This window comes from Brachypodium distachyon, chromosome 1 (assembly GCF_000005505.3).
Source record: "Brachypodium distachyon strain Bd21 chromosome 1, Brachypodium_distachyon_v3.0, whole genome shotgun sequence".
Classification (NCBI taxonomy): domain Eukaryota; kingdom Viridiplantae; phylum Streptophyta; class Magnoliopsida; order Poales; family Poaceae; genus Brachypodium; species Brachypodium distachyon.
In genome coordinates, this window is record NC_016131.3 from 31,654,061 (window position 1) to 31,681,763 (window position 27,703).

The 27,703-nt window shown below is 43.6% G+C and overlaps 4 protein-coding genes across 7 annotated transcripts; 2 read left to right on the forward strand and 2 right to left on the reverse strand.

Annotated features, from left to right (window-relative positions):
• Positions 1-1,393: 1,393 nt before the first annotated feature.
• On the reverse strand, positions 1,394-4,424 carry LOC100826735. The gene is made up of 3 exons (XM_003563570.4): positions 4,181-4,424; positions 3,894-4,061; positions 1,394-1,786 (listed from the first exon to the last, which is right to left on the reverse strand). Exons 1-2 carry the CDS (start codon positions 4,289-4,291, stop codon positions 3,939-3,941), a joined length of 234 nt encoding a protein of 77 aa, XP_003563618.1. The 5' UTR covers positions 4,292-4,424; the 3' UTR covers positions 1,394-1,786; positions 3,894-3,938.
• A 1,730-nt stretch (positions 4,425-6,154) lies between these two features.
• Positions 6,155-11,944, forward strand: LOC100827044 (protein N-terminal asparagine amidohydrolase). Of its 3 annotated transcripts, XM_024457354.1 has the most exons (10): positions 6,155-6,288; positions 6,371-6,544; positions 7,612-7,676; positions 7,816-7,909; positions 7,999-8,037; positions 8,123-8,308; positions 9,375-9,553; positions 10,299-10,418; positions 10,552-10,644; positions 11,413-11,563. In XM_024457354.1, exons 1-10 carry the CDS (start codon positions 6,238-6,240, stop codon positions 11,519-11,521), a joined length of 1,110 nt encoding a protein of 369 aa, XP_024313122.1. In that variant the 5' UTR covers positions 6,155-6,237; the 3' UTR covers positions 11,522-11,563. The 3 variants fall into 3 exon arrangements, with proteins under 3 accessions (XP_024313122.1, XP_003563619.1, XP_024313123.1); XM_003563571.4 differs by lacking the exon at positions 10,552-10,644 and having other exon boundaries at positions 11,413-11,944; XM_024457355.1 differs by lacking the exon at positions 11,413-11,563 and having other exon boundaries at positions 10,299-10,444; positions 10,552-10,568.
• A 1,326-nt stretch (positions 11,945-13,270) lies between these two features.
• On the forward strand, positions 13,271-16,604 carry LOC100827354 (zinc finger CCCH domain-containing protein 44). Of its 2 annotated transcripts, none has more exons than XM_010229195.3 (3): positions 13,271-13,519; positions 14,176-14,239; positions 15,555-16,604. In XM_010229195.3, exons 1-3 carry the CDS (start codon positions 13,450-13,452, stop codon positions 16,318-16,320), a joined length of 900 nt encoding a protein of 299 aa, XP_010227497.1. In that variant the 5' UTR covers positions 13,271-13,449; the 3' UTR covers positions 16,321-16,604. The 2 variants fall into 2 exon arrangements, with proteins under 2 accessions (XP_010227497.1, XP_003563620.1); XM_003563572.4 differs by having other exon boundaries at positions 14,179-14,239.
• Positions 16,605-16,766: 162 nt separating this feature from the next.
• LOC100822599 (non-structural maintenance of chromosomes element 4 homolog B) lies at positions 16,767-20,359 on the reverse strand. The gene is made up of 7 exons (XM_010231499.3): positions 20,123-20,359; positions 19,914-19,994; positions 19,258-19,498; positions 19,068-19,161; positions 18,078-18,294; positions 17,895-17,986; positions 16,767-17,518 (listed from the first exon to the last, which is right to left on the reverse strand). Exons 1-7 carry the CDS (start codon positions 20,244-20,246, stop codon positions 17,030-17,032), a joined length of 1,338 nt encoding a protein of 445 aa, XP_010229801.1. The 5' UTR covers positions 20,247-20,359; the 3' UTR covers positions 16,767-17,029.
• Positions 20,360-27,703: the final 7,344 nt, after the last annotated feature.

Below are 27,703 nucleotides of genomic sequence, written 5' to 3' on the forward strand. Positions count from 1 at the left end.
GATGTTGGACCAAACCCACCACAAAAGATGAACCTCACAAGCTCCTCAACAACTATGGCTAGATAATCGCCAAGACGAAGGACCAATATTCCAACCCATCGCCGCCACCTCCGCCATGGACGAAGATGGGGACACCTAACCTAACCCTAGACATGTAGAAAAGGGACTAGAACTCCCCACCAGCAACGAACTCCTGCCCCGACACACCTCTAAGGCCACCGGAGCAGGGCAGACCATCAGGGAGGAATATAAACACATGGAACGCCTTGGTGGTTGTGCGATTGTTGGGAGAGTGCTTTTGAACAATTTATATCGCAGAACTGCAACTTTTGGAATTATTATCACTTTAACTCATACTACTGTACTAATATGTATCAGACAACCCATAATTTGGCTAATAAGACCGTCTAACAATAGTTCTGACAGTAGGCCCCACTTGTCAGCCTCAACATCAAAATGGTTGGTTTTATGCGGCCCGGTCCGGTTCTTATCCAGTTTGGGCGCAGCAAAGGAGCAAAATCAATTTGGATCTTACCCAAATTGGACATCGCAAATCAAAATGAGCAAAATCAAACTCACCATCACCGGAGCAACGAAGGGGATAGGTCCAGTTGATAACATGTTGCACATGTCCAATTTTGTGTACTTATAAGAGCCACAGTTGGGCCCGAACCAGTGCGAAATGGACTGAGCCACACAAAACTGACCATTTTGATGCCGTTGAGGCTGACATGTGGTGGCCCGGACCATTGCGAAATGGACCAGGCCACATAAAACTGGCCATTTTGATGCCACTGAGGTTCATGTGGGACCCATTGGTCAGAAGTGCTGTTAGCCGGCCTAATAGCCAAATTATGGGTTTTCTTGTACATATTAGTACAATAGTATAGAATGACAAAAATGCCAAAAGTTGAAGTTTTGTTATACAATTTTTTCAAAAGTAAACATTCCCTGATAGTTACTCTAAAAATAGTTTTTAAGAAATGTGATAAATGGATGAAATCTAGTACGATGAAAAAAGTTGCATTATCCTTCTTATAAAAAGATTATCTCGCAGCCAGGAGTTCACTTTTTTCTTCAGATGAGCAATTATCAGATCTAGCATTAACAAGAAAAGGCTGGCATCACCTGTCGTACATGTCTTAAGAATTTACACACTGGTAGATGAGATGTGGGATCATCTAGTCATGCACCTACTCCCTACAACTCCATCTTTCTATTAAGAGGTTGTTTTCACATGGTTCTTTCACCAAATGTATTCTGAAGTTTCACGTAACATTTTCCCTAAAAAAAAGTTTCGCGTAATATTTTATCAATCGTGGACGACAGTAACTTCAGAGAGCCGACATGGTAGCTTGAAGTCCAGGGAGTCAACGTACAAATATAAGAACTCTGGTGCAAACTCGTTTTATTAACTTGAGAACGGGCAATGGCATGTACGAGTAACATTCACTACTCTTTGTAGTATCAAGTTTACATTTCGTAGAGTCAATTTAAGCATTTAGCAACCTTAGGGGAGGCAATTGTCATCCTTTTTCCAGTTCAAAGCATCCGTAGCATTAGGTGGAAACGGAATCAAACCATACTCATAACATTACAAAATTCAATTTTGATAGAGCTGATCTGGACCTTACAAAATCAAAATCATCCGCTTGCAGTTACCATAAGCCCTTAAAAGATGCACTCCTCATTATCCACAAAAAAAGATGTACTTTTCATGCCAGTAGCACATGACGACTATTTCTGAACAAACTGGTATGGACGATATGTGCCCCTAGATCATGTTCTGCAAATAGACAAGGATGAATTAATAGCGGTCAGTTTAAATACAGCTGAATATACTATACTCTATTGCTATGTGTGTTCAGGATGAGTATGATGGAAATTTGGGATGAATGGCAGCAGATTTTTTTTTTACTGAATGTGTCAATATGTAACAAGCACAACCTTGAAGTATTCCTCTTTTGAGTAACAGTCTTTGTGTCCTTTTCTGAGATCTTCAAGAGTGAGAAATCATAATCTTAAGGGTACTTCCATAGGCAATGTTGGTACTCCTACATGAAAACTTTTACAAGTGTGATGATGCTGATTTAGGTGCCTAGTTGGAGTTCTTCTGCTAGTAGTTATTACAAGCAATTGGATTTGATCTAGTACTTCTTACTGTTAAGTATGTTGCATCAATAATCATTAATCACTTAATATTTTCTAATAATCTGGTACTTTACAACATTATCAGTTCTCATATATTGGACAATAAATATGCAGAGAATAATACTTTTTTTTTAATCTCAAATCAGTTTTTCAGTTCCATTTCTTTTGTCTGCATATTATGTATTGGCAACTCAAACTGCTGGGAGGGACGTGTCCCTCCCTGGCTACTGTCTTTCCAATATATGGATACCTGAAATTCAATATCTATTTAAATACAGGCAACTCTTTCAAATGAGCTGCTCGTGTCTTATTGAAATGTTCACCTCTTAAATGCATGTGTCATAGCTTGTAAGTTGCAACAAACCATTAATTTCCCCAGATAAACAAATTGGATGTTGTAACAAAGCACATTTAGTTAAGAACTAGTTGTCTTTTATACAATGCTCCAAATATGTTCAATTTTGTGATTTAGAATTCATTATGTTACAGGAGAAAGAGATATAGTGAGGACGTCTTTGTTGGGCAACCTCAACAACATGATTATTTCCATTAATTCACTGGCTATGGTCAACCTAGAGAGAGTTCTGATAATTCCAACACTACCAACTGCCATGTATTACTCTTCTTAGTTTGAATCGAAAAGATGCTAAAACTTCAGCTTACCCATGCTCATTTGTGACATATCACCCAAAATTTGTCGTTTCAGTAATGCCAAGGCTATCAGCATTACCAAGCATAACCAATTTTGTTGATTTTCCAAGTGTCTAATCCTCCGTCATGGTAACAGCATTGCCAACACTAGTAGACTAAGCCAAATTTATTAGCGAGCCTCCACAACTTATACTTTAACCCAAAAGAACTGAAGCAGTAGGCTCGTTATGACAACAACAATACCGAGGCGTAGCTGGATGCGAACAAGGAATATAAACACATTTGCATTGGGGTTTAAGCTGGAGCAGATAACTACAGGGAAGTTATAATACTAAAGCTTAAATTCCAACAGCCTACAGTACTAACGAGCAACAACACAAATGAATTTCGGCATCAGGATCCAAGTCCGAGTTCTATCTTACAATTAATATCATACAACTATATACTATCAGAGAGACGAGCTAGCTGCTAGTACTTGATAACTTCCTTAGGATTAAAGTAATCCAATCCTAATCTAGAGCCTTAGCACACCTAGATAGAGTGCAGAAACATGATCACCTGTCAATTTCGGAAAACCCCAAGGCAAATCCCCCATTTTTAGAAATCCTTTTTTCCCCAACTTTTCCCCAGTTGCCTGAAACAAAATTGAATGAACCCTGGAATCGATTTTACGGTACCTTCAATTTGGGAATTAGGGTTTCTGGTAGCTGGGGGGAATTGGTTTTTTTTAGGGTTTTGAATATTTGGGGATTAGCCTTGTCTCAATTGATTTGTGATTGTGGAATCAGTGTGCCGATTCAGGGTCCCACATGAAAGTGCATGAAGTGTGCGAGGCTCGTTCACATGCGATTCGGAGGTCCGAGGTTCTGTATTCGGGAGGGGATGCTCCTAGTTATCCAACATGACTCATGGAATCGGTCCACAAATCCAAAATCCCAATTCCTTCAGCATCCAAACATCTAGAATCGCTGGCATGCAATTCCAATTCCCAAATTCTTAGTCCAATATTCCAACATCTAAACGGTGTGCTAGGGTTTTCCAAAATTGATTTAATTCCCCTCCTTCTATTATTGCTAGCTGCTAGTACTCACCAGAGAAGGCAGCTCAGGAAAGCGAGCCAGAACAAGAGGAGGAGATCACGAGTCCGGCAAGAGCTGCGCCTGGTCCTCCCGCTGCGCCCCATCCTGCAGTTGCTGCTCTTCCTTCGCCTTGGCGAGCATGTGCGCCTCGTACCTCCGCAGATTCTCCTCCATCCTCGCCTGCGCGCGAAGCACACAATAAGAAGAGGGAAAGTGAGCACTGCGGATTGGACAGAAGTTTTACAGATCGCAGTAGAGAGGTGGGGGAGAGGTGACTGAAATGCCGTGATTCGGCGTGCCTTGTAGGATGTCTCGATGCGGTGCATGACGTAGAAGCCGAGGCCGCCCCCGAGGATTGTGCCGGCCATGATCCGCACATATGCCCACCGGCGTGAACCGGGCGGCGCCATCACTCAACGACCTTGCGCCTCCGCCGCCGCCTTCGGTAGGTGGTGGCCGGCTAGACGGTAGTGATGTCGTCGACAGGAGGGGGGGCAGATCGGGGGGGACGGCGACTTGGGGGCCGGTGGCACTGGCACCAGCACGGGACAACCGGAGAAGTGTAGCCACAAGATGGGCCGGGCCGAAATGTGCCAGGACTCTGGGCTTGTTTGGTTGGTGTGATGGTGTCTATATTTTGAATTTAGGCTTTATACCTGGCAAAAAGCATTCTTCTAAAAAAAAACCTGGCAAAAAGCATCCCCTAGAAAAAAGACAAAAACCTGGCAAAAGGCAATGCGTGGAGGCTCGTTTTTTTTTTTAGAGAAAGCCATCCGGCGCACTTTATTGATCAACAAATATAGTTGCATCGTTTATCATCACTGAAAAATAAATCTAGATGGATCATCGTCCCAAATACGGGATAAATGAGAAGAAAAACTATGCCTAGTTATCTCGTGCGCCACCATGTTGACCTCCCGGGGACAGTACTCAAAGGTAACCGAAGTAAACCGAAAGCTAAAATCTTGCAATCATAGAAAATTGCCGCAGCCGAAGTAAGCAGAAAAGCCATCATCGTCAAGCATTATATCAATCACCTGCAACCTGCATATTATCTGACTGGATAGTGAATTTGGTACATCCAATATGTTGAGCAAGACATAAGCCTTCTCGAAGAGCATAAGCTTCAGCCATCATCGCATCCGACGATGATTTTCCTGTGTTTTCCTGTGTTTTTTCGAGGGTTCAGATTGGGATGGTTTTCCTGTGTTGCGGCCTGCGGGGATCGAGCGGGCGGGGCGAGATGGGGGTGGAGAGAGCCCGACGGACGACGGACGAACGTACATACCAAACTCGAAATTAAGTAGTAGTAAAGAAATGCTTATTTGGTTCGAAGGGTTTAAAGGATTTCAACCCTTTGGATTTTAGCATTCAGTTCCTAGGAACAGAGATGCTAGTTTGTTAAGAATTTGTGTTCATATTGACCTAACTTCTCATAATTCTAAGCATCAAGTGAGACCTTATTGCAAAATTCTAAAGATAGGAATGGACATCACATTTCAATTCACTAAACTTTTTTATTCATGTGATTTCTAAATCATGTGAATCGAATAAGCTCTAATACAATTAGCATCCGATTATTAGAGAAAAAATGAGAATGAACCATTCCTTGCGTCAAAAATATATTTGTTGCATTAAAATAAAACTAATTTAATAAATAACGAAACAACATGTGAGTTACTGTTATCTCCGTTTCTAAGAATGTTCTAATTTTATCATTAATCAAATTTCTTAAACTTTGACTAGTTTATAGAAATTTGTACTAACATCTAATAGGTACTCCCTCTGATTCTAAATTTTTGACTCAAATTTGTCTAAATATGAATGTATCTATTCTTAAAAAGCGTCTAGATACATGTAATATTTCGACAACAATTTAGGATCGGAGAGAGTATATTGTAAAGAAAGATATATGTTATGATAAATTTGATGAAACTAATTTAGATGCTGTAGACTTTTCTACACATTTGGATAAATTTTAGCAAGTTTGACTTAGGACTGATGTAGAACATCTTACACCAAGTTTATAAAGCTGTAATAATACCTATTACGACAGTAAGGCATACATCACGACGGATTTAAATAAACTAATTTAAAGCTGTAGATGTTGAAAAAAAAACGGCAGACTCGATCAAACTTTATTTTATTTTGACTATGAAGGAAAATCAAAATATCTTATATGAAAAACGGCAGGAGTAGAATCTGTCTTTAATGAAATAATTAAAGGATAATCTGTGAAGCAGGAGGGAATAGCGAGAAAATAACAGGGAATTTCGGAGCACAAATATCCATAGACTTGGTCAAACTTCATTCCATTCGTCCACTTCCTGATTCCCCCCACCACGACCAACTCGATATGCTCCTCGTCGACGGCGAACCCGTCTCCTCCGCCGGCTCCTCCTCCACGGTGCGTACAGTATAATCCCGCGCGTGCACGTCGGCGTGCGCTCTTCCTCTTTCTGATCCTTACCGATGTCTGGGTCTTGCAGGGGAGCATCGGGAGGGAGCTCGTGGCGGCGCTCATGAGGAACCCCGGGCTCTGCGCGGCGTCCGACCGTCTCAGGGCAGCGCCGGAGCGGCGGATCTCGTCGGGGCATGAGGAACCAAGGCACGTGTACGTATTCCAGAGGGAGTACGCCACGGTGGATCCAGCGCGCGTCGAGGTGCGTGCTCAGGTCTTTGCGGTTTGATCGAGTAGAGATTGGGGATCCGTAGGTTGGTCCGCCTCGTTCGAATCAACTTCGGACCTATTCAGGACTTCGTTGTTGGGTGATTGTTGCTTAGTTGCACTAGTAACTGTTTCTTCCTGGTAAACGGGGATTGGGCAGGCACTCCTGGAGTATTTTTGTGGTTTCGATGTGTGTTTTGACTTTTGATCAATTTAACCATGATTTGGGTTGGTTTATGATCATGAAAGGAATATTAGATATGATCATGAGGGTCAAATATATTCTGATTGAAGGATATAATATCCTAATAATAGAAATGCCAACATGTGGGAATCCGAAGCTTATCATATGATCATGAGGGTCAAATATATTCTGATTGAAGGATATAATATCCTAATAATAGAAATGCCAACATGTGGGAATCCGAAGCTTATCTTGCTGAAACGTTTCTTGTAGAACTTGTCCATATGCAGTTGCTGTGCCCGCCTGATTGATTCTGATCTTGTGTTGCTGATGTTCTGACATCCTGTTAGAACATATTATCACTCACTTTGGTTTTATTCATTGTTATGGGATCTTGTTCCTGTGTGCAGTGCGCGTTTGGCAAGTCGGCAATAGTAATAGGCCACATGCCTATTCTGAAAGGTGTAGGATAAAGTATACCCAGATATAGAAAGAGTTTTAAGTATCCATGTACTTGTCCTAATGTCCTTTCAATTAAATAGAGTCCAATTACATTAGGAAGATAGAATTGTGGTTGCTTGTTGATGTAGCCAGTCATCCTATATAAAGGACTAACATGTAACTGTTTTAATCAAGCAACCAATAACAAAAGTTCAAGTAAGTCTCAAATCCTTTCTTCCACACCAGGGACGAGCCCTCTTGCCTGACAGTAGAGGACGAGTGCTCTATCCCTTATCTTTGGACCTTTATCCTGCTCAATTTACCCTGTTGTGACCAAGGTCCATAACATACAGTGTGATTAAAGACTATGCTGCATTGTTAGACATAGACAATTCAGATGTGTGATTTTGAGTTGATATTTTCTTCTGCATCTGTAGTTAGTGGGCACAGATGAAATGACTACATGTGTGGGTGTTGTAATTCGCAACACGGAGACTGGAATGTAAGTGAAAACGAAGAAAGAGTTTTATCTGACACTGTAAGCCTTGGTTTCTTGTGAAATTTAAAACTCATGCATTTTCCCAGCTCACAAAAAAAAAAGATATTTCCTAATGCTTTTGATCTTCCATTATTAATTTCAGGACTTCCATTAGCCATATGGACTTCCCAAAGATTGTAGAGGGAGGGCTCAGACAGATGTTAGAATTACTCGGTGATGACAATACACCATTTGATGTTTGTCTCTTCGCCTGTACATCTTCCCTCAAAATATACAATAAGCAGTTAAGCACCTTAAGAACATTCTTACTAGCATTTTGTTGCAGGTTCACCTGATTGGTGGCTTTGATGATGCTTCAACAAAGGTGAGTTCAGAACTTTCTGGGTGGTAAAATTTCTTCTTGGCACAAACAAATGGGGAATCATTAGGTACCTTTTTTCGTTCTACAGGTAGTCCACTCGTCAGGAAGGAAGCACAAGGTACAGGAAGGGTATTCACATCCACTATGTTGTAAGATTGTTGAAGCACTGCATAAATCCCAGCAACAGTTCCATCTTCGGTCATTTTGTGTCCTTGGGAATAACACTATGACAGATTCATATGGGAATGCACGACCAATAATTGGTGGATTTGTGGTTAGTGATTTCCATTCCTACGCATTGACAACATTGATTAGTACTCCCTCTGTTCCTAAATATAAGATGTTCTAGCTTTGTCTAAAGTCAAACCTCTTAAAGTTTGACCAAGTTCATAGAAAATTCTACCAACATATACAACTCCAAATTAGTTTTATGAAAACAGTCATGATATATTTCTTCGTAATATACTTAATTTGATATTGTAGATGCTAGTACATTTTTGTATAAACTTGATGACAAAGCTAAAACTATATTTAGGAACTGAGGTAGCAGTTTTCTTGTACCAATTTACACCACCTGATATGTGTTAATTCTGTTCCGGTACTGTCCGGAATTACTGGAATATACCATGCTTTTTCACTCAACATCTTCGGCAATACCAACCTTCTTTAGCCTTGGCAGAAATTTGTTTCTTGATAACTGCAAGGTGGTGCTACACAACTACCTGCTTGAAGCAGATGCATGCTTCCATGCCAGCCTATCTTACATGGGCAGATGTGGTCCAACAAAAGCCTGAAAGCATGACTCTACTCGACTCTTTGTATGTACATGTCCAAATGAGAGAAGCCTAGACCGCTAGAGGCCTAGACAGAGTCATACTCATTTTGGCCCCCGTCTGTTCCATTGTTGTAGTGTATTTAGACTGATTGGTGGACATTTTAGGCTACTTAACACTACACATTTCCTATTCATCTAATATATGCATGTCCATATATTCATCTCTGGGACGGTACACCCAAATGGACTGGTACCAACATATTCCATTCCAAGAGCCAAACCAGGATGGAACTGATAACTGTGCACCTTGTCAGTTCAAAACTTCATGTGTTCATCCTTGTGGGCTGTGGCACAAGGAATATCTGAAGATAGAGGAGGGACTCTCTGTTTCATCCAGTTTGGACTAACATTTTTTTTGCCTATATTTGGAATTGACCTTTCATTTCTTTTGTTTGTGTAAACTAAAATTATTCCCACATGTAAAGGTTAGTGTAAAGCATGTATTAGAAAAATATCCCACTTCAGAAGAATTTATCTCACAAACAAACACATCTTCTGTCCTCAGATGCAAACATCATCTGGGGTTGTTATTCCAGCAAGCTTTGACATGGCTTCAAGGTGTCCTGATGAAATAGTCAGGAGAATTCGTGTGAGTGTTTCTTCTTATGATCCAAGTTGGAAAGGAAGGCTACTGGAGACTTATGACACTCACTCCGATATTTTCAAAATTGCCCCTGCCTGCTGGTGCGTCTCCTATATCTTTCCATCCGTTTCATTATGTATCTACATATTCAACCTCTTTGTATTTAAGCATTAAACCTTCTGGCCCTGAATATTAAGCTATTGATGTAGTCTTTAAGTGGCATCACACGGTTTCTTTTGATCCAGTTTAATCTTGAAACTTTCTGTAGGTGAAGTAGTAGAACTACCCATTGGAAAGAAATGGTAGAGGTTTTTATTAGTATATATGAGATATTTAAATTTCTGTCTGAATTGTTGTAATCATACTCCATATATGTGCTCAATGCCCCCTTGGCATGAAATGTTCCACAGTGGGTTTGCCACTATTATTGCTCGTCAACAGTTGAACCACGTGAAGGACTTATACCTGTTCATGGATGGGCGGATTCAGGCCCAAGATCTCGTCCCACTAGCACAGCCCAAAGCCTAATAAAGATTAACATTTTAATCAGAGAATGTTGAATAATTGTTTGTGGGAAAGAAATAAATCAAGTAAAAAATTCAGGCTTTGAGCCTGGCCTTCTGAACACCTCTAGCAGGAACAGGAAGTAACCTTTTCTCTTTTGGCTATATTAACAATGGGACTGCTGTTCTAAAGCATATAAATTGCAATTTGTATCACTTCTGTGAAATAGTAAGAGCATACGGAGTACATTATTATTACAAGTGGAACTAGTTGTGCCTCTTTACTTTCCTGGTTAACTAATTACCCCGTTTAATGTACTCCTCATTCGCTCTGCTTGTGTAGGATGCCAAATTGGGCAGAAATAGCATCCTCACTTAACCAGCTTTCAGACTCTGAAGTCCTGCTGCAATGCTCCACCTCTCCAGCTGCAGAGCCACCTCATTTTGTCGAAACTGAAAGAAGGTGGGTGCCCTTCTTAGATATACTTTGTAAGAATCTTAACTTCTATGCCAGGATATGTAGGATTTTAGAAATTCAAATGCAACACCCTGTTGTCCTACCTGAAGAGAACACAGTGCATGTCATCCAACGGCAGAATGACAAAGGGAAGTAGTCCTACCACTGGGCAATGGGACAACCGATTGACGATTGGTGCCTGTTGTCCTACCGTTGGGCAATGGGACAACAGGTAGTCAGGCACCTTATCAATTATCATGTCCCTCTGCTGCTTTGAAAACCTCTCCTAGAAGCAAAATAACAAAGCATATGGAAATTATGATTTAGTTGTTAATAGTTAATCCTTTGAGTATGTACTTAACAGGTTTGTTGATATTAATTAAGAGGAAAGTGAGATAGCAAGAAACCACATTTGACAACTGTATATGAAGGCACTTCATCATTCCAAGTCATTCTCTAGTTAACAGCATCGCCGATAAATTATTGTTTGCGTACTAGGATTGATCTACCTCCATGCGCACAGCTCGAATGAAATCAACAAGGGTTAATTAATTAATCTTGAGAAACGCTAGAGAAGTAGTAGCGGGTCTGTCGTCCTGGGCAACAGGTGTCTTGTCGTCCAATGGTTGGACAACAGCAAGCTTGTCGTCAATTGCTAAGACGACTGTCCTTTCCATTCAACGTTGGATGGCAAGCACTGTATTGTCTTTGGGTAGAACGACAGGGTAACATATTCAAAGTTTCCGCCTAAAACTCTACAGATCTCAGCATTTAAAATAAAAAGGCATTTATAAAAATATGTCCATCTTATCTTACAAATTAGAAACTGTATCACACTAACCATTCAACATGTGTGGTGATCGCAGATAAGTAGGAGTTTATTCTTTCTGATTATTTAGCTCCAATTTACTAGCCAATATCATCTTTGTGAATGAAACAACGGTGTCTTTTCAGAAGTTTTGCATACCGTTTGTACTTGATTTGTACTTTGTTGGTGTAGGATATGGAAATACTTGATTGAAAATCCAGATTGGGAAGATACATTTCCAAACTACAAGCCCCGGATCTTCCATAGTACCGTTGATGGAAGATGGTCAAGGCATTCTTAGCATCATCCATTGCTCCTTATGGTTGGTGCTCTACAAGCGGAACAGGATAAGGAGCCTCACACGGTTGTTAGGGATGATGCCAGATCATGGTCACTCTGATGTCTTGGCGTTCCCAGTCAATTTATCCATCTACTTACGCCTTTTCTCCTTAAACTGGTCCCATCCATATTCGTAGGTGATTCAAAATTTATTTGGACTCCATATATGTATCGAGATAATCCGGTCAGAGGTTGATGTTCTAAGAGGCATGGTTGCCATGTTGTGTTGTGGACTCGTGCATACTGTATTGACCATTGTTGCTCATATCTGACTTTTGATTTTATTTTATTTTTGCTGAGAAACTTTTGATGTTTGATTGGAGGGTGAAATCATCTGCGTGTAATTTTCCATTGTGGTCATAGGCAGAGGTTAGGCTTTGTGTAATTGTGTCACAAAGTTTGTGTACACTGGGTTGGCACCTTCGTATTGCATCTGAATTTTCTAAACTCGTTTGAATGATCAGAGGCGCAGAGGTTAGGCTTTCTGCTGGCGCTGGCGGTTCGCATTACATTACGTCTGAACTTCCTGAAGTTGGTTTGCTCGCTGTGTTCTGCTCTTTCTGAATTCAGCGCGCACTCAAAAGGTTCAAAAGTCGTTTAGTTTCACCAATAAGTCCAGAGTGAAGTGGGCCGCGTTACCTCCATTTCTTCTTTACCCATTTCAAAAGGTTGTATTCCTTCCTACCCCATGTAACTATATGATACCTTGTGGGTTGCTGTGAAAATTCTTATTAAGAATGGTTCTTTTTAGAATCACGTTTTGGTGTGGTGCTGCAGTTGTAAGATCATGACTTCACCCACCAAGGATTAAATCCTATTGCTCACAGTTATGTACAAAAAAGAATGGTCGCTTTGCTCTATTAATCAGAGGGGGGCAAAGAATGGTTGTTTTACTTTATTAATCAGGTAGTCCTGGGCTCAAATGGGTTAGTCACATGGTAATGTGGTGGGCTTGCTGAGATGACATGCCAGCGTGATGAAAGAAATCATGTTGTGACGGCTCTACTTAAATATAGAAGATTTTCTAGTTGTTGGTCTTTATATAGCATCGATTTATTTTTTACATGCAGGACACATGTAATTTATTTTGGCACCTAGTGCAAGTTGACATACAGTACCAACGAAAACATCCAGAGTTTTTCAAAATATTTACCAAATTTTGAAGTAAATTTAGAGGAGAGAAAATGTAGGTTTCGTACAGAACCATGTGCGCAAAGTACGGATTTCATCTCACCAAACTTCGGCAACTTTGAATAGATTGAAGAGTCGTTCAATTCGGTACTCATCCTGATCCTTAATAAGTGCTGGGGATTTAGTACAACGTCTTATTATGGATCGGAGGGAGCATCAAAAATTATGAAATGCTATTTCCTTTGCTTCATAATGCTCATTGGCTCATAGTTCAACGAAACTTGGCCAAAACTTGAATATCCAATTTGGACATTTGGTTGCCTAAATCTTCATCGTTGACGTCTGCCCAAGGATCTTTCACTTACTCCACAATCGAATATTGACCGAAGGCACTAATCGTATTGGCATTGAGACCACTGGCGTTGGATCCCACGATCCTAGTACAGGGGCCGCTGGAAGGAAAGAGACAACAGCTTGTTCAGAAAATCAGAGTTCCAATCTCGAGGCATATCCTGCGCAGACTCCTAGCCGCCCAGTCGCCGCTGGGCCGGACACCCACAAAACCAATTTAACCCTGCACGTGCCCTAAAACCTTTGCTCCAGCACACAGCGCATCCCTCCCACCCCATCTTCTCCGGCGTGTGCGGCCTGCGCTTCCCTCCTCCTAGCCCCCGACCCACGCGAGAGAGAAACCTTAGCCTAGGGTTTCACCCGCCGCCGCCGCCGCCATCCCCGCCTAACCTTCCGCCCGCGCTCGCGATGGACGCCGGCCGCAAGAGGGCCGTGCCGGAGGGCACCAACGGAGGCGGCGCGGCCAAGCGCCCGAGAGGTGAGCAGCTTCGTGTGGTCTATCTCCTTGTTTTTGGTTTCGTTGCCTTGCGCGCGCTCTAGAGGGGTTCATTGGGGGGGCTTTGTAGCTCGTCCTTGACCGGATCTGGGACGCGCTTTGTTCGGTGCGTGGCCGCGGATTCGTGGTTGGAGCTGGTTTGTTGTGGGAGATTGGGGGCTGTTAAGAACTTGCCGCTGTGTAAAATTGTCTACAATTTGTTTCTAGGGGGGCAGGTCTCGGTTTGCTGTCGTTTCGGTTCTTCGAGGGATGTTCCTTTTCTTTTCTTTTTTTTGTCAAAGATCTGGAGATGTGATTCGTTTGTTTTCCCTGGGGATTTTTCTTCCGTGCCCAATTTGTTCTTCGAGGTTTGTGCCAAATTCTTTGCAGGATCCGGCCACTGGAGTATTATGCTAGACACTTTGTATTCCTGTGTTAATTACAAACCTCGTTGGCATCCAGTGCCCCTAATGCAGCAATTTATGAATAATATAAACCATTGGCGACTTGGCACAGCTTGGGCACTGGACTTAATTTCAGCATTAATGTTTTATTCCCATATGTTCTGTGTTATTAAATGAATATGTTGTTCTTACAAGTGCCAAGATTTAGTAAAATCAACACGGTATTAACTGGTGGAAGTAATAAATTTGATGTAGCAGAATCGGAGTCATTTCAAATGGGTGTAGGAAGCAAATCGAAGCCATGCACCAAATTTTTCAGGTTCTAATCCAACTTAAAATGAACTCCCAAGTGGTAACATCTATTATTATGCAATTTGCTGTTATTGTTCGTTCAATTTTTCTATGTTGCTAAAAAATGTTATTGATGCTAACGAATGGGTCAAGCAAAGTTGTGCTACAGGTTCCTCATCTAATCCAAGCTTAAGAATATTCAATGGAGTAAAATTGGTTCAGCCGTTGTGTATACCATTGTGAAAATTTGAAGAATGTGACAAGAGTTATAAAGATATGTAACTTACTTTCAGAGGAATAATCACCATGGCAGAGGTTTACCTGCAGAAATCAAGATCAGAAGATTGAACATGTTAATGAGGACTGCAATTGAATGCCCACCGTGAAATTGTGCCATTTAGATCACTGATAGCATCCAATATTTGTTACGAATGTGATAACATCAAGGAGCTCTTTTGACTACAGAGTAACAATGTCATATGTTGAGCTTGAAATTCCGCATGCGAAGATATTTTTATTTCCATATCTTCCATAATTTTAATTGAATAGTAGTATTTACCAAGATAAATAAGCTGTTTGTAGGGTTTGTTTTTAAGTTACAAAGTGTGTAGAGGTAATGAGGTATTACTTGATTGCAAATTAAAGATAGGAACGTGTTGTGCTCTTGTCCTGTTCATGGAAGTAGAATAGCTCAAGACAACATATAAAGAGAGAATTTAAAATAGCTTCATGCTAAAGTACAAAGTAATAATTGTAGAATGTTATTTGTTAATTTCACTATGAGTTAATAAACTATCATGTGGTTATCATTCTAAGAAATTCATTTTGGTGTATGACTTTTGTTGTTTACCACTTTAGCCTTCACTTTTTTACTATATGGTGGTAGTAGACCAATAGTCTAATTCTTCGCTTTTTATGCTTCAGATCCCAATTTTTAATGTTCTATATGTCTACCCCATACAAACTGACCTTTTTTAGCAATAACATTGACTGGTATATATGATGAAGCGTTTAGGTTATTCCCATAAAAAAGATACTATGTGTACACATCAAAAGCTGTTTCTACTCGCATGGTGAATCTAAGTGCCTTTTCTACACTATTTGTTGATGTTCAATAGCATTTATATCAAACAGTACTCCGGATAGGTGTAGTATAATGTGCTTCTGTCAGTCATTGGATATCTCAGTCAATTCCTTATCTATAATAATGTTACATCATGCAACCAAATGTATGGTGATTTCTTTCGTTGGTATTAGCTGCATTTGTTGAATCATCAGCTGTGTGGTAGTTTTGGGATTGTTGTGTAAATTTGATTTGCTTATATGATAATCTCTTTGTGCAGCACTGCTGGTTGTCCCTTTGGTTCGGGTTGCCATTTTCTCCATAACTTCCCTGGAGGCCACCAGGCGGTTTCAAAGATGACCAACTTGGGTGGACCAGCTGTTGCCACTCCTCCAGGAAGAATGCCTATGGGACCTGGTGTTCCTGATGGACCACCCACTCCTGGCGTGAAGACTCGCATGTGCAACAAGTTCAATACTGCAGAAGGCTGTAAATGGGGGAACAAGTGTCACTTTGCTCATGGAGAGAGGGAGCTTGGAAAGCCCATGCTGTTGAATAACTCAATGGTACCTCCAATGGGACCAAGGCCCAACGGTCACTTTGTGCCACCACCAATGCCTGCCCCGGACATGGTTCCTCCCTCAACCTTTGGTGCCTCAGCCACGGCCAAGATCAGTGTTGACGCATCCCTTGCTGGTGCCATCATTGGGAAGGGTGGAGTCAACACAAAGCACATATCACGAATCACTGGGGCCAAGCTAGCGATCCGAGATAACGAGGCTGACCCCAACTTTAAAAACATTGAGCTTGAAGGAACATTTGATCAGATCAAATATGCCAGTTCCATGGTGACTGACCTAATTGTCCGCATTGGTGGTAATGCCCCTCCAGCTAAGAACCCAACAAGGGGACCTCATGTTGGGGGAGGTGGAAACAATTTCAAGACCAAGCTTTGTGATAACTTCAGCAAGGGTTCTTGCACATTTGGAGACAGGTGCCACTTCGCCCATGGTGAAAGTGAGCTGCGTAAATCGGTTGCCGCTTGAAAGAAGCTTGTCGTGATTAGTAGTGATTAGACTGCCAGAAGTTTGGGCTCCAGATCTCATGAACATGGCAAAATTGAGTTGTGCAAGCCTGCTGCTGCTTGGGAGATATTTGCCATGGCTTGTTATCTTATCAGATTGCTGTAACTCTGAAATAGTTATCCGAGGACTTGCTTTTGAGATTTGTAGGCTTACTGTATTGCTGTCTCTCTTTTTTTTCTCTCTGCTATCCATTCGATTTTTGTACTATTTCCCAGTAATTTTCATTTGGCAAATTATAGTGATTCTATTGACTTGAGATGCTTCCTGATTTACTATTCTGAATCTGAAACTGTCTGGTAAAGCATAAATTTAGTGCCATCATTCGACAAATGTTTGACCTCAAAGCATGCAAGCTTTACAAAACATGACACGATGTTTGAGGTCAAGCAAAGCATAGCAAACACAGCAGCCCGAGCAAAGTAATTCAAGTTCGTTGTTTCAGAGCAAGATCGCGTGCTACTGAACATTAATCCATGACAGAAAAATGCATCGCACTGATCACTAACATCCTGGCTTGCCTAGTTCAACCTGACTCCCTACAAAAGACATCTCTCGAAATCTAAGTTAGATAAGCTGGCTAACCTTTTTCAGCTACATCAACCCCAAAAGCTAGAAACTTATATACACCATGGCCCACGATACCCGGCGGGTAAGATCAGGCCGCTAATCGTCAATCCTGGAAGAGGCGCCTGCGCTTGTACGTCTTGGCAGTTTCGTGCCTGTACTCGATAAACTCCTTATTCACCATGGCTTCAAGCGTGCTCGTGGCAATCGACACTGTCTTATCTTCCACATCCATTTCCTGATTGTCCGCGGCTGTCGTCTCATCTTGTCTTGCGTCCTTGACCAGGCCCCGGTTCCTGCAGAGCTTCCTGATTGGCGTTGTGTGTCCGGGCATCTCAGGATCATTGTTTCCTCCAAACGTGCTTTGTGCTGCAGGCATCTCAGGATTATTGTTTCCTCCAAATGTGCTGTGTGCTGCAGGCATCTCAGGATCACTGTTTCCTCCAAACGATCCCTGTGCAGGCATCTCAGCATCACTGTTTTCTCCAAACGAGCTCTGTGCAGGCATCTCCGGATGGTTATTTCCTTGAGCCATGCTGCGAGAAGACCTGTGCCGCATCAGTTCTTCCCCCTCCAGGACTATCTCTTTCATGAGCTAGGAGCAAATGCAAAACAGATTGATTAGATTGGGTTAAATCGCAAGTCTAGCCATGTAATGACCTGCGTATTCCTGGCCTTCACCCAAGCAGATAAGGTTACATCTTTGGAGAAGAACTAATTAATATTTTATTTTATGGATCATTGCCTTGCCCAGGCCCCAGGGTGGCCATTTTAATAACCGTTACCATGTTGTCATAAATTTAGCTTACAATACTTTTCTTGTGTTTTCATAGACTGTAACTCTAATGAACATATAGCATGTGCTAACGGTGGATTTGTAACATGTTGCCAAACTTGCCTGAAATATTAGACAAAACAGCCCATGCTAAGCATTTTACTCTAAAATGAAAATTCAATGATCAAGATAGTACCTTCCAGTCTTTAAAGTCAAATCGGAAGACAAAGTGATTGTATACCACTTCTCCTGACACAATTGCACTAGCAGCAGGCGCATTTCTTGGATCTGTTCCAGTCAATAGACATACATCAGATACACAACAGAATGTACATGATACGACAGCAACATAAGAATGGTCAAGTAGCAAAGCCCTTACAGACAATATGATGTCCTTCATCATTCACATTGATTTCCACTCTGCCATCTTTAACTAGGAATGACAAGGCAAATATATTCTCCACTGTTTGGGCAAAGGACTTCCTATTCAATATAAGGTTTTCTAGTCTTGCATTTTTCTTCTTCCTTAGAACATCAAATAGAACAGCCATGTTCCTGTCAGTATCAGTCTTTGATGTCTCTGATGGATCAGCGAGCTGCATATCAAGGGCGATTAAATCAATCTACTGTTAGAAGTTGAAAGACGTTGTACCCAGATATAGCTAAAGAAGAACAAAAATTAGTCATGCAAAACTGCCAGCACAAACTGATCATGAAAGAACAGAATACAAAATATTACATGAGGTAATGTAAAATACAAAAAAGAGGATGAAATTTGAGTTCTAACCATCTGATTTATGTCTGGAAGGGAGCTAAGTGGATGTACCTCAGAACATAATCCCTAAATATATATATTAACAATGATAAACCAAGCGAATTTCATAAACCAAGGAAATTCACTAGTGATATAAGCACATTAAACAGACTCTCTTAGTTTGATATATAGTGTGACCGTGATATAAGGCCCGGTCATCAGTTCTGCTTTGCAAAAGCCCGAATATACATTGTAAGGTTTGTAGGGGTAGGAACAGTAATTGCCCTAACTATGCCTACATATACATTTATATCACAATTTATTTAGGGATAAGATAGCCTATTAATCTGCCACTTATTTTCACACAAAAAGAGAATCAATAGAACTCAAATATTTCCTACCACGTGCAGTTTCCTAAAGCTGCACATTGCAAGAGAAATACTCCCTCCATCCGGAAATAAGTGACTTGGATTTGTATAGCAAATCAACATGCCACAATCAAGGAAATACACAAAATGCAGTAATTAATTCTGTCTACTGAGTACTGTCCTGTATAAATATGATGTTTCAAGGACAAAACAGCAATTTAATAAGATTTTTAGATGAAATATGCACCTGTTCTGGGCAAGCGTTTTTAAGTGTCCATGCAGTCCTCTTTCTAATGGTACGAACCATTCGCGGCTTTACTTCTGCTTTCATGGGACCAACCCTGTCAGAGTAGAGGCCACACGTTGTTAGTCAATTGTAACTTGTAAACCAGACATCAACGAAATGTTTACAGGATACAATGGGCCATATGCATTACATGGTGCAGCATCCGAGCACAGCCATGAAGACGTGAGACGTGTCAAGCCCAACATCACCCCAGCTTAACGAGGCACCCTCTCCATCGACACTCCCTTGGCTCCCAAATTTTTTGAGCAGTCCAGCAACAAGATGAGAAGGCGTGATTCCTAGAGCAGAGTGCGACCTCACCGATGTGACCAAACTGGTGGTTATGTCCAACAAAGCTTCTGCGTCAGCTATCTGCTCCCTCGGCCTCTGAACTGCAGCAGAAAGACACCACTAATCAATCGGTTTTTATGCGAACAGGATCAACAAACAACCGTCATACTTGCTGATGATAACATGTCAAGCCAGCAAAACTGCACGAAAGATAGTATGTGAACATTTGAAGGAGAAACAGTAGATTGTTCTGCATTATCAATTTAATGTTTCAAGTGCCGAATACTATGTGTTTCCTGAGAAAAACAAATTAACTGTGTTGGTAATGGTGCAACACAATGGCAGGGGATGACACAGTAAGAAAGCAGTAACAATAAAATTCAATTTCGTGAATTAGAGAGCACACGTAGAGTTAAACGGGCATAAACGCCTCGTCCAATTACGTAAAATTCGGGAAGCGAAATGGGGAAAAAAATCGAAAATCGCGCTTCCAAGCGCTGAGCGGGTCATCCATACCAAGCTGGTGCAGGCTCTCCACCTGCGTGAAGATGGCCTTGAACTTCACCGAATCCGCGCTCGCCATTTCATCCTTCTCATCTGCAGGAAACACGGATTAACTCACCCACCTAAACCGAACTCAAAACGGAACCCCCCAAAGCTCCCTAAAACACCAAACCGAAACCAATGCGACCACCGAAACGAGACGCGAGGGGACACCGCCGTACCGTTGATCTGGCCCTTCACGGCGAGGTACTGCGACCGCAGCAGCCGCCGATCCTCCAGTCCCTGGGTCGTCCCGTCCTGCGCCGGCGTCGCCGGCTCCGCCTCCGCGCCGCAGCCCTCCGCCATTGCGACCGAAAGCACTAACCCCCTCGAAGCTTTTCGAACCGAGAGGCGGGGGACGGAACGATGGGAGGGAAGGAGTTGGAGGATTTGGAAGTGGTGGTGGAGTACAAGGGAAGGCAGCGGGGAAATAGCCAATTAGGAGGAGGGGTTTGGAACTGTATTTGAAGTCGAACCAACGCCGCGGCGCGGGCGGGGGAGACACACGAAGAAACCCGGAACCCGTGTCGCTGGCGCGTGGGTCTCCAACGAAGACAGAACGCGTAGGGCCCTTATGTCATTTACTGTGTGTTCTGATTCCTTGCGGGCTATGCGTTATCCGGATTTTATGGAGGCGGTATCTCTGTCCGTGGGGTGAAAATCGCGTGAGGTGAAAAGTCGAGTCCCATGGGTGGGAGAAGTCTAGGTGAGCCAGAACTGCGGGGCGTGGGTGTGGGCCCTAGCGTCAGTGGGCGTTGCTGTGGACTAGTTCTATTGAACGTACTTTTTGCTCGGGTTTATGAGGATTGAGGAGGGTGGCGGGGCTCCCGACTTCCCGCTCGCGCCTACCGGAGTTTGATCGTGCTACCGCTGCAATCCGGAGTTCGCAGAACTAACGCATCTGTATTTTGTAGCGAACGTTGGTGCTGCCAAATTCAAGGAGCTCCACAGTAAAGTACCCCCTCATAGTACTCGTAGGATTTACAAGTTTCAAAAATTCTGAAAAAAAGAATCTACATATGCATATGAATCTATACCAACTACTAGCTATAAGGTTTTATTAAAAATAACTTAGCAAGCGAGCTACACGACAAATACAATATTTGCATTTACAATGATATAAGTACTAGTATGTCTAGTATGTACTCTAGTTCATAGATGAGAATATTTCTCAACGGGATTTTACACATGTAGAGATTTCAGATTTATTTTAAATGCGTAAGTATGATTTTCAAAGTTTCCAAATAATAAAGCTTTAAAGAGCACGAGCTCTAGGAACGTTGGTCTGAAATCCGCAACCGCGTACAAGGCACGATCCAGAAACATTTGCCGCTGCCTGCCCGTATCGTATTTCCCCGGCCCCAGCGACTAATTTGCTTAGCACACCACCGTGAAGATGTACACGCGAGCTGACAGCCGCATTTCGTTCTGCAACTGAGTTAAACTGCAGCTTCTATTTCTTCGCAGACGACAAATCATCTCGCACTCTGCACGCTCGTGTCATTAGCTTTGTGATTGTTTTCTCCCCGAGTGCACGATGGAAGGTTCAGGTCAGTGAGACACCAAGTGCTGACGATGCGAGCACTCAAGCCACACTCGGCTTCTTCCGCACGTGCAAGCCATACTCGGATCGCCGCAGAGTTTGGAGCACTTACTGGCTTGAGGCTGGCGCGTGCGTGACCAAGTGGTTGGTCAACAAAAAAGGAGCGTGGTAACTTTGTGTACGACTCCGGCATCCAGGCGTCACCCAGCGTGGTACGGGGCAACGTGTAATCGTTGGTTGACCGCGGTCGGGCTCCTGTACATGGTCAATTTCGACCGCTCTGTGTGCCCATCGCTCGCAGTCGAACTTTCCGGTTGTTACTCTTTCTTTTACCCTCCTGTCACCTTTTGGCACCACTATGAATTCTCATCATCCCCGTTTCAACTTAAAAGATTCTTACAGCAGAGAAGATGAAAACTTTCAGCGCTTTCACATCCAACTTCACGAAATAAAACGAGAGGGCAACATGGAGCTTCCATCTCTGTTACACCCAACCCAGTTTCCGACAGGGTGAGGCTGTAACCCACCGCGAAACCCAACCGGACGGCCACACCGCCGGAGGCAAGACAGAAGTAGCAGAGTTCAGTACTGAATTCAATTTCTAATGGATACCCTTGCAGACAGAGAGCTCGGCATAAAAGCTACACACGCACAGGTGCACCACACGGCAACACAGCCCAGCTAACAGCCCACGTTAGGCCCAACTAACAGCCCACTCCTAATTAACAGCTTGTCGACAAGTACAGACTTTTACCAAGTTACACCGTAGATGTATCTGCAGGTGTAACATTGCCCTCTCCTTGAGAACCGACTGGTCTCCAGGCCGGTGCATTTGGAAAATTCAGCTTCAACACCTCATAGTCTTCCCATGTCGCAGATGTGGCAGGCAAAGAACTCCACTTGATACGCACTTGTTGATCAAGCGCGGTTGCCCTTCTTGATGAGTCGCCAAGTATCTCTTCCTGCTGCAAATCAACAGCATCCAGAGTAACAGGAGTTGGAGGAGTAGCAGATTTTGCTGTGTACTTGGGAACAAAAAGCTTGAGCTGTGAAATGTGAAACACTGGGTGCACCATACTAGACTCTGGAAGTTTCAGTTTGTAGGCAACAGTGCATATTTTCTCCTCAATTTCGAAAGGCTCATAGTACTTATATGCAAGCTTGGGGCAGAGTCTGTTGACCACAGATGATTGGGAGTAGGGCTGGAGCTTCAGCAAGACTCACTCACCCACTGGAAACTCGCGATCTGTGCGTTTACGGTCTGCCATTGTTTTCATCCTGAGTCGAGCTTTCTCTAGATGGGCACGCAAGAATGTTGAATGTTGCTGCCTTTCCTGTAGCATATCTTGCACTTGGTGATCTTGTACAGAGACTAGATCAGGCATAATCCCATATAAAGCATCGTAGCCATAAAGCGCCTTGAAAGGGAACAACCTAGTGCACTATGGTGAGTGGTATTATGCCAAAATTCGGCAAGTGCGAGCCAGCTGAACCATTTCTTTGGGTGATCATGGGTGGCACAACGCAAGTACATCTCAATGCATTGGTTGACGCGTTCAATTTGGCCATCACTCTGCGGGTGATTTGCAGTGCTGAGATCCAATTTTGTTTTAAAGGACTGAAACAGTTCTTGCCAGAAGCGACTTGTGAACACTAGATCCCGGTCAGACGCAATCGTCAGAGGCATACCATGCAGCCCAACAATGTTCTGCAAGAAAGCTTTGGCCACGAGTTGAGCAGTAAATGGGTGCTTGAGGGGCACAAAATGTGCAAACTTGGTGTACCGATCCACAACAACCATGATCACTTCATAACCCTCGCTCTTGGGCAGGCCGGTAATGAAATCCATTGTTAGATCTTGACATGGGCCTTTCGGAAGTGGAAGAGGTTGGAGAAGCCCCGAAGGTTTGCACAATTCATGTTTGGCCTTTTGACAGATTTCACACTGACGAACGTACTCCTCAACAGCTTGCTTAAGTCCTGTCCAACTGAATAGTTTGTGCAATCGTTGATAAGTTGGCAACTGACCGGAATGACCCCCAACAGCTGAGTCATGCATGGCTTCAATAAGCTTTGTTTGCAAGCCGACGTTAGCGTCAATCCATATGCGTCCCTTGTGCTTAATTAAGCCATTTTCCAAAGTGAAATCTGGACAGTCAGCATTCGATGCTGCTAACTGCTGCAGTAAATGTTGAGCATGGGGATCTACTGCATATGAGTTTAGTACTTCCTGCAGCCACACCGGCTTCCCTTGAGAAATAGCACAAACTGAAGTCACTGACATTGGGTGAGGCATTCTGGACAAGGCATCTGCCACCACATTCTCTGGGCCCTTCTTGTACTTGATGTTAAATTGAAGACCCACTAACTTGGTCATGGCCTTGCGTTGCAAATCTGAAGTCAGGTGTTGATCTGTGAGATTACAGAGGCTTTGATGGTCTGTCTTGATAGTGAATGGCCCCCTGGACAAGTATGACCACCATTTGTCGACTGCAAGCATGACAGCCATAAATTCCTTCTCGTAGGCCGAAAGCTTTTGGTTGCGCACTCCGAGTGCTTTACTGAGGTAGGCAATAGGATGATTATCCTGCAAAAGCACTGCACCAATACCCATGTTCGATGCATCAGTTTCAATGAAGAAAGGACGATTAAAGTCAGGAATACCCAAAACTGGAGTGGAGCTCATGGCTTATTTCAGATTGTCGAATGCCACTTGTGCTGCTGGTGTCCACTGAAATGTTTTCTGCTGTAATATGACCGTCAAAGGTTTCGCCAGCACACCATAGCGTTGAACAAAGCGACGATAGTACCCAGTAAGTCCCAAGAATCCTCTCAATTCGGTAAATGATGTAGGAATTGGCCAATGCAACATTGCTTCGGTCTTGCTAGGATCTGTCGCCACACCATGATCCGAGATAATGTGCCCGAGGTAGTCCAACTGAGACTTGGCGAATGAACACTTGGATAGCTTGGCATAAAACTGATTGGCTCGGAGGATGTCCAACACCGTGCGCAAATGAACTGTGTGCTCCTGCAAGGACGAACTGTAGACAAGAATATCATCCATGAAGACCAGGACTAACTTACGAACTAAGTGTGCGAAGATCGAGTTCATCACACACTGGAATGTGGCTGGCGCATTCGTCAATCCGAAGAGCATGACCCGAAATTGGAATAGCCGGTGATGAGTTTTGAACGCGGTCTTGTGCTCGTCGTCTTCGACCATGCGAATTTGGTGATACCCGGCACGGAGATCCAATTTAGAGAAGAATGTTGCGCCCGCCAGTTCGTCGAGCAGCTCTTCAATAACTGGCATTGGAAATATGCTTTTGACTATCAATTCATTGAGGCGTCGATAGTCAACACAAAAACGCCAACTGCCGTCTTTCTTCTTTACCAAAAGAACAGGGCTAGCAAACGGGCTCATGCTAGGGATCACGGTCCCGGCCTTGAGCATTGCAGCAACTTGATTTTCAATTTCGTCCTTTTGTTGTGGACTGTACCGATATGGCCGACAGTTAACAAGGGCTGCGCCCGGAAGAATGGTAATTCCATGATCAAATTTCTGGTGCGCTGGCAGAGTTGAAGGCTCACTGAAAACATCCTTATACTCGTGTAGGAGATCTTGTATGGAAGATGGAATGTCCGCCACAAGTGAACTGTCAGAGGGCACCTGTTGGAGCTACACAGTAGCCCATACATCATTTGCAGCATAGCTCTTGCACAATTGCAGAGCAGAGATCGACTGAACCATCGAGCCTGGGCTGGTGACACCATGGAGTGTTATCCACTTGCCATTGCGCTGCAATTTTACATACTTTTTATCCCAATTACTTGGCATTTCACCCCACTGCCTAAGCCAGTCGATTCCCAAAATAGCATCATACCCTCCTAGCGCAGAATTTTCATCGTGTGAGAGAAAGTTTCACCTTGAATCCACCACTGAAATCCCTGTACTTCAGCATTACACTCTTCAGTACCTCCGTTTGCAACTTTCACAAGCTTTGGAGAAATAGGTGTTGGTGAGCAATTTATGTAGGGCACCAGATCCTTGTTCAGATAGCTGAGAGAGCTGCCTGAATCAAGCAACATGAGCAGTGTCTTATTGCCCACAAGCACACGCAACTGAATTACCTCAGGATTATCAGTACCAAAGATGGCATTCAAGGACAAATGCATGTCAGTGTCATCCGCTGGTTCAGCAGCACATAGGGCATCCAATGTGTCATCAGAAATGATCTCTTGACTTTGCAGCGCATGAGCCTGAGCTTCAATTGCCGTAGGAGTAGCACATAAATGGCCTGGAGAATATTTTTCACCACATCGATAACAAAGGCCATTGCCGCGCCGAAACTCTTTTGATTGCTTTGCCTTCCACAAATCTCCAGACTCCAATTTGTTACTTGCATTTGCTCTGGAGGTGGATTCAGATTTGTTGCCGTCGGTAATTGGAGCCTTGAACGTGTCCCGTTTGAAAGGATAAGAGCGTTGGCGCTTTAGAACACCTTCCTGGACAATGGCGAATTGAGCAGCTTGTGCGACAGATGCTGGTAGCTGCACTTCGACGGCGGCACGCAACTCATTTTTCAGACCCAGAATAAATCGAGTAACCACCATGAGGCCACCTACCGTCGGGTCATACAACTTGACTTGATATAAGAGCATGTTGAACTGGCGCAAGTACTCTGCCACTGACCCTGTTTGTTTCAATGTACCGAGTTCACGCATGCGATCGCGACACACATTGCCTTCAAATTCAACTAAGATAGCCTCTTTAAATGGGGGCCAGTGCAAGCACTAATTGGATAGCTTGAAGGCTTGGTACCAATGTGCGGCATTGTGGGTGAGATTAATTGTTGCCGCTGAAACTTTGAAATTCTATTTGATTTGGTACATCTTGAAGAAGGTTTCACACTTATCAACCCAAATACGTACATCTGTCCCATCGAACTTCGAGAAATCCATCTTGGGCATGTAAGGACGACGATGTCCCTGCTGCCCGTGCTCTGGCATACCATCGAACATGTTGTGTGCGTGATGCGGCTGGCCGAACTGCTGCTGTGTAGTTGTCTCAGCCGTCACTTCTTCATGACCAGTGGGCTGCTGGCCCTCAGGCGTAGGACCTGGCCCTCGGCCACCATGAAGGATGCGGGCAAGGTCCCTCTGTTCTTGCTGGACGGTGGCTATGACGTCCATGGACATGTCCACTTTCGTCTGGAAGAGATCCAACCGGTCGGAGTGGTGTTGCAGCTTCTCGTTGACCCAGCGTAGGTTGGAGCGGATGTCGCCGATTGATGTGTCTACTGCCTGGATCTGGTTGCCCACCTGATCCGGCACCTTCTTAATCCCGTCATATAGCAGTCCCTGGAGCATGGTCTTGAGGGATTCCTCCAGCTTATCCATAGCATCCAAGACAAAGCGGGTCTGGGCCGATGGCTTGGAGATCGGAGCCGTCGCTGCCTCCTCTACGTCGGTCAAACGCCGTCGGGATTTAAGGGGATCGACCAGAAGGTGTTCCCCCACCAGACGGTCGATGTTACTGACCGGCGGCGAGATTGTGAAGCGTGCCGAGGACCGTACGTCTCTGGTACCAAGTTGTTACACCCAACCCAGTTTCCGGCGGGGCGAGGCTGTAACCCACCGCGAAACCCAACCGGACAGCCACGCCGCCGGAGGCAAGACAGAAGTAGCAGAGTTCAGTACTGAATTCAATTTCTAATGGATACCCTTACAGACAGAGAGCTCGGCATAAAAGCTACACACGCACAAGTGCACCACACGGCAACACAGCCCAGCTAACAGCCCACGTTAGGCCCAGCTAACAGCCCACTCCTATTAACAGCTTGTCGACAAGTACAAACTATTACCAAGTTACACCGTAGATGTATCTGCAGGTGTAACAATCTCGTTCATGCACGAAATCAAAATGAAGGCCTTGTTTAGAACAAAGGAACAAGAAAATGCAGGAACGGAAAAAACATAAGAATTAGGTGGCTATTGGGCCGGCCCGGCCCGGCACCAATTAAACGGGCCTAACCTGAGCACGGCCCCCCGAATTCCGACAATAAGGGGTCGTGCCTGGCCGGCCCCAAATGGCCACCTCGAGGCCTAGGCACAGCACCAAAGCACTATCGGGCCGGCCAGTTCTTTTCGGATTCTTGGACCGGCTCCTCCAAGAAACCGCTCACCCCCAACTTCCTGAAGAAGCTGTCACCTAAAT

Coding starts and splice junctions, on each gene's coding strand:
- LOC100826735 (XM_003563570.4), bottom strand. CDS start 4,291: ATGGCGCCGCCCGGTTCACGCCGGTGGGCATATGTGCGGATCATGGCC. Junction 4,062..4,180: donor GCATCGAGACATCCTACAAG/GCACGCCGAATC, acceptor CTTCGCGCGCAG/GCGAGGATGGAGGAGAATCT.
- LOC100822599 (XM_010231499.3), bottom strand. CDS start 20,246: ATGGCGGAGGGCTGCGGCGCGGAGGCGGAGCCGGCGACGCCGGCGCAG. Junction 18,295..19,067: donor AAAACGCTTGCCCAGAACAG/GTGCATATTTCA, acceptor CTTGATATGCAG/CTCGCTGATCCATCAGAGAC. Junction 17,519..17,894: donor TTGACTTTAAAGACTGGAAG/GTACTATCTTGA, acceptor ATTTGCTCCTAG/CTCATGAAAGAGATAGTCCT.
- LOC100827354 (XM_010229195.3), top strand. CDS start 13,450: ATGGACGCCGGCCGCAAGAGGGCCGTGCCGGAGGGCACCAACGGAGGC. Junction 13,520..14,175: donor CGCGGCCAAGCGCCCGAGAG/GTGAGCAGCTTC, acceptor AATTTGATGTAG/CAGAATCGGAGTCATTTCAA. Junction 14,240..15,554: donor CCATGCACCAAATTTTTCAG/GTTCTAATCCAA, acceptor CTCTTTGTGCAG/CACTGCTGGTTGTCCCTTTG.
- LOC100827044 (XM_024457354.1), top strand. CDS start 6,238: ATGCTCCTCGTCGACGGCGAACCCGTCTCCTCCGCCGGCTCCTCCTCC. Junction 6,289..6,370: donor CCGCCGGCTCCTCCTCCACG/GTGCGTACAGTA, acceptor TGGGTCTTGCAG/GGGAGCATCGGGAGGGAGCT. Junction 8,038..8,122: donor TTGATGATGCTTCAACAAAG/GTGAGTTCAGAA, acceptor TTCGTTCTACAG/GTAGTCCACTCGTCAGGAAG.